This window comes from Camelina sativa, chromosome 2 (assembly GCF_000633955.1).
Source record: "Camelina sativa cultivar DH55 chromosome 2, Cs, whole genome shotgun sequence".
Taxonomy (NCBI): Eukaryota; Viridiplantae; Streptophyta; class Magnoliopsida; order Brassicales; family Brassicaceae; genus Camelina; species Camelina sativa.
Window position 1 is genome coordinate 5,943,292 of NC_025686.1, and position 10,171 is coordinate 5,953,462.

The 10,171-nt window shown below is 37.4% G+C and overlaps 2 protein-coding genes across 2 annotated transcripts; both read right to left on the reverse strand.

The window, feature by feature from the left end:
* On the reverse strand, positions 700-2,370 carry LOC104718437 (UDP-glycosyltransferase 75D1-like). Its single transcript, XM_010436192.2, has one exon. The coding sequence runs from the start codon at positions 2,314-2,316 to the stop codon at positions 892-894; it is 1,425 nt and encodes a 474-aa protein (XP_010434494.1). The 5' UTR covers positions 2,317-2,370; the 3' UTR covers positions 700-891.
* On the reverse strand, positions 8,323-9,965 carry LOC104718457 (UDP-glycosyltransferase 75D1). The gene has a single exon (XM_010436215.2). The coding sequence runs from the start codon at positions 9,838-9,840 to the stop codon at positions 8,416-8,418; it is 1,425 nt and encodes a 474-aa protein (XP_010434517.1). The 5' UTR covers positions 9,841-9,965; the 3' UTR covers positions 8,323-8,415.

Here is a 10,171-nt window from a genome sequence, read left to right on the forward strand (position 1 = left end):
TCTTCTATTTCAATCTCAGAGCCTGGTTCACACACCGGTAAGTTAAAAACCAGGATTTTTTTTTTCTTGTGCTGGGTTTTGGGAAAACACAATTGTTAACGGTTTGTTTGTTATCTGTGTTTTCAGCAAGAACTCGGGTTGATGGAAAAGAGTTCTTCCGACAAGTCAGGTAGAGACTCTTACCCTGAAAACTATTACAAGACAACTCTCTACAACATTGTATGTAACATATTTATATCTTGTTTCTGAATCTTGATCAGGAGCCGATTATCTTACGAGCAATTTGGTGCATTTCTTGGTAATGTGAAGGATCTTAACGCTCACAAGCAAACAAGAGAAGTAAGTAGAATACTCTCTCAATCTTGTTTACCACTCACAAGCAAATTCGGATTTTGTATCGATTCGGCTTTTTTTTTTTTCTCTCTTTTTCCAGGAAACGCTTAGGAAAGCTGAAGAGATATTTGGAGGCGATAACAGAGATCTCTATGTCATATTCGAGGGCTTGATCACACGCAACGCTCACTGAGTGCCTTATTTATTATGTTACTCAAAGGAAATATATACTCGGAAACTCAAGGATTCAGTCTGCAACATTCAATTCCTTTGTTATCTTGGCGGTCAAGTAAGTCCAAGTGAAACTGACAATTCGATTGTATCATTTGTGTCTGTTGTATATCTATCTTATCTATCTCTCACATCTTCTATAAATTACATTTCATCATCTTCAAAATCAACATCCAAAATTTAGTATATTATGGTGTGATCCCTAAAAACAGAGTGTTATCGTAAACCGTTGTAATCATCATGGTAATAACAGTCTTGGCCAACAATGAAAGACTCTAAAGAATAGAAAATGGAACTAAGAAGTACATCTCTGAGTCTGAGACTGAATCACATATGCTCATCGGCAAAAGCTTTGAGATGGTTAAAAGAAGAGCCACCTTCTCTCACCGCCTCCGCTGCTAAATCCTTCCACCTTGCCGCGTTTCCTCTAAACTCCTCCGCTTTCTCCTCAATTACTTCCTTAATGCACCGCCGTATCTCCTCACTCTCCACCACCACAGCTCCTTCCTCGTGCTTCTTCTCCATCACTCTCACACCTGTCTTCCAACAATCTTCTAAAAGCTTCGCGTTCGTCATCTGATCAGTACACTGCGGAAACGCCACCACCGGAACTCCTGATACCAAGCTCTCCAGCGTCGAGTTCCACCCGCAATGCGTCACGAAACAACCGATCGATCGATGATTCAAAACCCTAAACTGATCACACCACGAAACCACCATACCTATCTCATCGAGCTCTTCTCTGAAACTACTTATGCAATCTTCTTCCTTCTCTTGCTCATCTCCTTTGCTTTTGTACGACTTATCCGTGATCACCCACAAGAACGGCCTCCGACTCTGAATCAACGCCTTGCAAAGCTCCACAAGCTGTTTCTTGGTCAACACGGCAACCGTCCCAAATGAAACATAAAGCACAGACGAATCCGCCTTCGTATCCAACCACTCAATGTACTCACTTTGACTCGACGAACCCGTTCTCAAGGTTAATAACGGACCTATAGGGATAACTTTGTAATTATCTGGAACCGAGCTCATGGCTTCTGGCTCAAGCTCTTTGAAAGTGTTGATGAGGATCTTAGGGTTTGCTTCTTCCTTCAGTGACTCAAGCTGTTCTCTTAACACCGGTAGAAGAAATGCATAGGCGTTGGAAGAGACGAGGAATGAGGGAAGATCACGGAGAGTGAGCAGTGGCAAAGACGGTAATTGAATAGAACCAGAAGGGTTATTACCCATCTCTGAGATTGCATCTTCGTAGCCGTTGAAGTAATGGTAAGAAATGGAGAACACTGTTACAGGTTGGACCCAAAGAAGAGCCGAAGGAAGGTGAATCTCACGCGCTAGCTCAGCGACCCAAGTGAGGAGAATCGTGTAAACCACGCAAGTGAAAGGCCGGTTCTGCCTCCGGTTATCTTCGATCAGTTCGGTTAGCGTCTCTTTGCCATGTCTTCTCATATCAGACATGAAGTTTGCGGTCGCGTCTTGAAGAGATTTCTTGGAGGAAGTAGAGGATTTGTAGCCGTCGTCGTAGCCATCGGAGTAGGTAGCGAAGGTTAGGGTTTCGGGGACGTTTTCTTGAGAGAACATACGGCGGTTGTAGGCGGAGATCGGGGCGGCGTAGGTGACTCTAGCGCCGGAGATGGTTCCGGCTAGACGTTTGGCTAGCTCGAGAGATGGGTTGATGTGACCTTGTGTTGGAAATGTTACGAATAGGAAGTGTGGACCGGCCGGTGACTTCCAATTATTGTTGTCCATTTTTTTAGTGTTGCGATGGTGTTGTTACTTGTTAGTAATGACTAAATGAGAGACAATAACACAATAAGTTTAGATTTATAGAGAGATTGACTATACTGACACAGATCTAACATTGGACAACGCAAATTTGTGACGTTAGTGATGACGAAAATCTCAAATAAAGAAAAGGTCGTTTGGATTCAATGGATATGAACAAACGACCATTTGGCCAACCCTAAACTATTTTACAATAATATTCAACTAACCCCATATAAATAATAATAAAATACGGTGGATATATATATTTGAAAATATAGTAATTTTGATTGCACGTGCTTTTCTTTTCAAAAAATAACTAAATTTGGTGCATCTTTTAAACTAATCATGTTATCTAATGGATAATATTATTACATATATTTCCTCTCTAAGTCTCTTTGTAATGTTTTAAAACCCACACCGGACCGACCAGCAGATCGGACCGGTTAAACCGCAAACCGGCAAGTATTGTGGTCTGGATTTCTATAAATAACTTGATTCTTATAGATTCAGATTAAACCGAGAAAATTGGCTAAAATTCACGATCCAGAGGCTAAACTGACCCGCTGGTTCAACCAATTTTAAAATCTTGGAGTTTTGAGACTTCAACCTCTAAGCCTAATTGATACTGCTACTTACCTCCGTTTTTATTCGTTTCTAATTTATTGACCTATTTTTTTCAAATGATTTTTTTTGGAACAATTACACGATACTTTCTTGTCTACCAGAATTTTTGTTTGACTGAAAAAGAGTTTAGTTTGTTCAATTTTAGTTGCCTAACTTTTATTTATGCACATCTTGGTCATATATGTAGATGAAATTAATATTATAATTTTAGCACTATTTTAGGTTTTTCTTCCAAAATTAGCACACATTCTCAAATTTCCAAAACTAGCATTTTTATATATTCAAATTATTATTTTATTTTTATATAACAAAATAAATTATTAATTTTGTGTGATATCAAATCCATTAACTTCGTCAACATGCTCCGACGTCTTTTCCGGTGAGATGAGGTGGCTCCATCTAGTTGTGATGTCGTATCTGTCTTCTTATAGCATCGTTTTCCTCCAACAATCGTCATCTCCAGGATCGTCATCCCGATTTTGAAAGGCATTGAATGAAATGAAACACAACTCAACACTTTCTTTACCAGACCCAGCGGCGGAGGCCGGCGTGTAATCGAAATCAGATCGAAGCTAAGGTAAGGGAAGAGAATGAGATAGAATAATCCCAAAGGCATGACAAAGAGCAGACCGATAAACTAGTTCTGCTGCCAAAAGGGATATTCATGACTCGGTTTCCTCACCGGAGGAGCTCTAACAGCCGAAGCTGGTGGTGAAGGAGGAGATGATGATAGTGGCTTTCTTATGGAGAGAGCGTGTTGTTTCCCGTACGTTGACTCCAACGTGAAGGATCAGATTGAGATCTCGTCGATAAAATCTGTCACTCTAATTATCGAAATTAAGAGCAAAACAAAACTGATTTGATGATTATTAATTAGGTGATTATTCATGATTTGATGGGTATTAAATTCACAGAGGTCAATGTATCGATCCAGGTGAGGTGAATCAAACTGTTCGGTATGATTCTAGATTACCTCTTATCATTTTTGTATTGATATCGTTTCTGTGACGTCTGCAATACAAGCACTTGCATTTGATTTTTCTATAGAGACTACTGTTCATCCTCAATTTTAAGCATGCTAACTTACGTTGATCAGGGGTCTCTTAAGGTTATTGTTTTTTTGTTTTTTCATGTATTTAATCCCATCTCTCTTTTGAGAAGATAAAATATTTTAATTGTTTAGTTTAAAAGTCATGCATGAATGATTTTTGTGTGTCTATCCGACGAAGTTATGGAGCCAAATTTACTCAAGAAACAATAGAAGCTTCTCTTCTCTTTTCTTCTTGCCAAAGTTATTGCATACCAAGTGTTCGATATAATGTCATTGTGAACAAAACAGTTGGTAAGAGTAAATAAGTTTGTGTGTGTAAAGATCTATACAAAAACAAGTTATAGAAACAGTTGGTGAGAGTAAACGGTTCGTCACCACTTCTGAGATTTCTGAACATTAAGGAAATCCTTCCTAAATTTCAAGTATGATTTCCTAAATATTATGAACTCCTTCCTAATTTAAAGAAATGAGTTTTTAATCTTCTATTCTTTTGTTTTGTGGTGCCTTAATGTATCACAGATTACTCCAATATGATGAATTTTATGCATGAAATTATTTTCAAACATTATGAGGTTTATACAGGAACCATCTTTAAATATGTAATCTCATATAATATTTCAATTTTTTTTTATGAAAACGATCCTGAATTGCAATGAGTCATTCCTGAATATTATTATATCCTTCCTAAATTTTAAATAAATGTGTTTCTAAATTATTATTTTTTGTTTTGCTTCAATGTGTCAAATATTAGTAAATTACTCAATTAGTAAGTGGTAATGATTTTATTTTTATGCACATCTTGATGTTAGAAAATCCAAAAAAAAATTATGAAGATCATCTTGAAGTTCAAGTAAGCTTTCTTGAATTTCATAGATTCCTTCCCGAATTTCATAGAATTAGTCCTGAATTTCATAGAATCATTTATGTAGTTCAATCACCGTTAAAACTAAGTGCTAACACATAAACATATGACACTGTCATGGCGCAGAAACATCACACAAGTACAAAAACAATCCAAAAATGTTTGACAAACATCATACATGTCTAAAAACAGATAAAGTAAAACTGGATAAAGGGATATATAGACCTATGAAATGTCAACACACTCTTTAACTATATCCAAATAATATTTGCATCTTGTGTCGTATGTAGATATATCACATAGCTTGGAGAAATCTTCAATCCCATTTTTTGGGATAAAAATTGAAATCTGGAAATATGTTTGAGGAAAGTCTTCCTGAATTCTCAATAATTGTTCCTGAATTTTCAAAATACAACTACAAAATAACAAGATTCAGAGGAAGAAGACAAATTTCAGGGAAATAGTGGAAAATGATCAAATTTGAGAGAGAGAGAGAGAGAGAGAGAGATAGAGAGAGAGAGAGAGAGAGAGAGAGAGAGAGAGAGAGAGAGAGAGAGAAGACGTACGACTTCGAACTCTGAACGAGGCTGAGATTGCCAAGATAAGAGAAGATTGAGCTGATTCCATGGGAACAACTACTTCAACGAGTTGAAAAACTACTTAGCAAAGCTTCCATGAAGTTTAGGAAGGTCTTCCTGAGACATCAGACCGGGTATACTATCAATTTCCTGAGACATCAAATGCAAAAGAATATGAAACCACACAGTAGTCAGAGCTCAACATATATAGCAAGAACTAACTTGAACTTGCTTTCATCCATTAATATCTCCTTGGCTTTCTCACATAATGCTCTAACATAAAGAAAATAAGACAATACTTCATATGACGTTCATTACTTCAACTTACTAAGTAGATTCCCAGTAATTCACTATAAAAAAAAAACATGATTTGAAAATACAAACAAAAAACCAACTTCACACACGCAACAAACATGACTTTTTATATCTCTCACACCATCCTTTGACATTTTCCCACTGATCAAAAAGCAAGTAATGAAAAAAGAAAAAGATCAATCTTTAGCATCTACATCATATCACATTACCAGGCACATAAAAACATGAGCTTACATGTGGTTAATCACTCTATATTAAGAATCTGGTGCAACTAATATTCATCATCAAACCAATCTGATGCAATTTGGAAATTTAAATTTTCTATGAAAGTCATCATGAAGTTCAAGGAAATCCTTCTTGAGTTTCATAGAATTCTTTCTGAATTTCATAGAATTCTTCCCGAATTTCATACAATCTTTCATGAAGTTCAGTCATAGTTAAAGCAAAGTGCTAACATAAACATCATATATGTCAAAACAACATATAAATTAAAATTGAATAATGGAACACAGTTTCATCAGCAGATATCCAAAGTATACTTGCATCTTGTGTCATCTGAGATAGAATACATAGCTTAGAGAAATCTACAACCCCATTTCCTGCAATAAAAATTGAAATCATGGAATAATTTTCAGGAAAGTCTTCATGAATTCTCAACAATGCTTCCTTAATCTTCGAATGTGACTATGAAACACATCAATACACGATCATCTGAACATCAACAACTATACAGTAGAAGCATCTGACGGTTTACTACACAAAATTAAATCACAATAAGAAACACCTAAGATTTGATTTTTCACTAGTGATCTACAATTTGTTTGAAGCTAACCCACCACTGAACTCAGTACAAATACTAACAATGTTTCTAACTGCTTAGTACAGAAAAACAACATTCAAACAGAACATCTTTGCGAAGCTGAGCACTCCATCATCATTGAGAAAGTTGTGAAGGAAGACCTAGTGTTCTTTAGTGAGAAGAAGATGACAGGTCTTCCCCATTTTTTCAAATATTGGAAGAAACATCTTCTCTAAAAGACTCCCACCATTCTCAATCATAAATGACTTAAACTTCATTTCACTATTACAGAGAATCAAGAGTTTCCTCAGACCCAACTGCAATAGAATCTAGAAAATAAAAAAATTCTTCAATCCCAAGCCCATATTCAATCAAACACATACAAGCTTATCAAATTTTAGGTTAAAACTAAATTGTAATCAGAGTTTTCCCATACCCAAGATTAACTCGACTTTGATAACATATCCTCCATAGAATTGCATAAATAGCCCTCACAATTCACCTTAAAACATACATCATTTACTAATTTATCAACTAAACCATGGGCCTCTTCCCCAAAAAAACAAATTGGAGTAGTGAAATCTCTTATAGAGCAATCAACACTTGATAGGATACAAACTATGCTACAATCAAGAACAGATGACGAGCAAAGCAGATCCGTACCATAGTCAATAGACGGGTTGGAGCTAGGAGGTGGAGATGGAGAACAGAGTCACATTCTCTTTTCCCGGATAACGACTGAATCTGGGCTTCTTGTTTGTATAGTGGTGAGAGATGTTTATGTTTGTAGATTAAAGAGGTTTACGAATCCAAAGCTGGGAGGAAGAAGGGATTTTGAAATCATCATTGTCATCTTCGTCGGAGTTCCTCATAAGCTCCGCCGGAGTTCCAAAAGCTCATAAACTTCATCGGAGTTCCAAAAATTGATAGAACGAATTGTGTGAGTGTCTTATTTATTTTATTTTAATAAAAATTGTGCTAAACTTGAAATTTTTAATAATCTGTGCTAGTTTTGGAACAAAAACTTAAAATAGTGCTATTTTTGTCAATTGACCTATATATATATATATATATATAAATTAAATGATTGGCAAATCCACCTGTTCGACCAATTGATCCGGTGATCCAAAGACTTTATGGTTCAGTCTTCGGTCTGGTTTAAAAACATTGCCTGAAAGTTTTAAGTTGAGCTATTGATGATGCATTGATAGAGAATGTTCTCTTCCTAGACAAGTAGTCGAGAAGAATATATCAAAGTATATATTAAAGTGAAAGTGATATTTGACGAACGAGAACATTCAACTTACGTGAAAAAGTAGGTTGTTTGACATTCAATTCCATAAGCAATATAAACGATAAAGACTGAATTGACTCAGACAGTCTTAAAAGCGGTGTTCATATCATCATTTTGTTTACCAAGTTTACGACTAATTTATATTTGTCTCGTCAAATCCAATGTCTTTAGAAACAAAATATGCTGAATTGTCGAAACTGCAACAAATAGTAAAAAAAAAAAAAAATGAATTCCTAACAAAAAGAACGATGTGGTTAATTAGCAACAGTCGAAAATATGTGTTTGTCTACTAAAATGGATGGTTTAATTATTGTATTGTGGTTTTTGTCATTTTTTCAGAAGATGATACTCCATTTCAACTTTCAAGATATTCATCAATCCAATCTTATGAAAAGACACTAAAGAAATTTATTAATAGCCATAACATTTTTAATGAAATCAAATTTTGTATAAAAACATGAAAAGAATCAAATAAAAATAAGCAAAATTTCACTATGTAAATTGGAACAAGTATCATTTGAAAAGGAAAACTACGGAACTGTCATCTCTTAGACCGAATCACATGTGCTCATCGGCAAAAGCTTTAAGATGATTGAAAGAAGAGCCACCTTCTCTCACCGCCTCCGCAGCCAAATCCTTCCACCTCGCCGCGTTTCCTCTAAACTCCTCCGCCTTCTCCTCCATCACTTCGTCAATGCATCGCCGTATCTCCTCACTCTCCACCAACACAACTCCTTCCTCGTCTTTCTTCTCCATCACTCTCACACCTGTCTTCCAACAATCTTCTAAAAGCTTCGCGTTTGTCATCTGATCAGTCCACTGAGGAAACGCCACAACCGGAACTCCTGAGACCAAGCTCTCCAACGTTGAGTTCCATCCGCAATGCGTCACAAAACAACCGATCGACCTATGATTCAAAACCCTAAACTGATCGCACCAAGAAACCACCATACCTATCTCATCGAGCTCTTCTCTAAAACTCTTTATGCAATCTTCTTCTTTCTCTTTCTCATCTTCTCTACTTCTGTACGACTTATCCGTAATCACCCACAAGAACGGCCTCCGACTCTGAATCAACGCTTTACAAAGCTCCCCAAGCTGTTTCTTGGTCAGCACGGCAAGTGTCCCGAACGAAATATAAATCACAGAGGAATCCGCTTTCGTATCCAACCACTCTATGTACTCACCGCGACTAGAAGAATCCGTTCTCAAGGTTAGTAACGGACCGATGGGGACAATCTTGTAATTATCTGGAACGGAGCTCATGGCTTCTGGCTCAAGCTCTTGGAAACTGTTGATGAGAATCTTAGGGTTTGCTTCTTCCTTCAGTGACTCAAGCTGATCTCGAAAGGCCGGTAGAAGAAACGCGTAGGCATTGGAAGAGACGATGAACGAAGGAAGATCACGGACACAGAGCAGTGGCAGAGACGGTAATTGAATAGAACTAGAGGGGTTATTACCCATCTCAGAGATTGCATCTTCGTAGCCGTGGAAGTAATGGTAAAAGATGGAGAAGACTGTTACAGGTTGAACCCAAAGAAGAGCCGAAGGAAGGTGAATCTCACGCGCTAGCTCAGAGACCCAAGTGAGGAGGATCGTGTAAACCACGCATGTGAAAGGCCGGTTCTGCTTCCGGTTATCTTCGATTAGTTCGGTCAGTGTCTCTTTGCCACGTCGTCTCATATCAGACATGTAGTTTGCAACCGCCTCTTGAGGAGATTTGTCGAATGAAGTAGAGGACTTAAAGCCGTCGTCATGGCCATCAGAGTAGGTAGAGAAGGTTAAGGTTTCGGGGACGTTTTCTTGAGAGAACATGCGGCGGTTGTAGGCGGAGATCGGGGCGGCGAAGGTGACTCTACCATTGGAGATGGTTCCGGCTAGACGTTTGGCTAGCTGGAGAGATGGGTTGATGTGACCTTGTGCTGGATATGTCACAAATAGAAAGTGTGGACCGGTGGGTGACTTCGAATTATTGTTGTCCATTCGTTTAGTTTTTGCCTTTTGGGATGGTGTAGTTACTTTTTTAGTAATGAGAGACAATAATACAAGAAACGGTTTGGATTTATAGAGAAATTTGATTATACTGAGACAGACACAGATCTAAGTGAAAAAGGAAAGTTTTAATATTTAAAAAGACAAAAACAGAGCAAACCCCACTAACTAAACATTGGACAACGCAATGTTGTGACGTTAGTGATGACGAAAATCTCTAGAAGATAAAAAGTTCGTTTGGACACGAGCACACGACCATTTGGCCAACCAAGCCTTGAATGTTGAATCATTCATTTTGAAAATAGTACAAATTAGTTTTTTC

Coding starts and splice junctions, on each gene's coding strand:
- LOC104718437 (XM_010436192.2), bottom strand. CDS start 2,316: ATGGACAACAATAATTGGAAGTCACCGGCCGGTCCACACTTCCTATTC.
- LOC104718457 (XM_010436215.2), bottom strand. CDS start 9,840: ATGGACAACAATAATTCGAAGTCACCCACCGGTCCACACTTTCTATTT.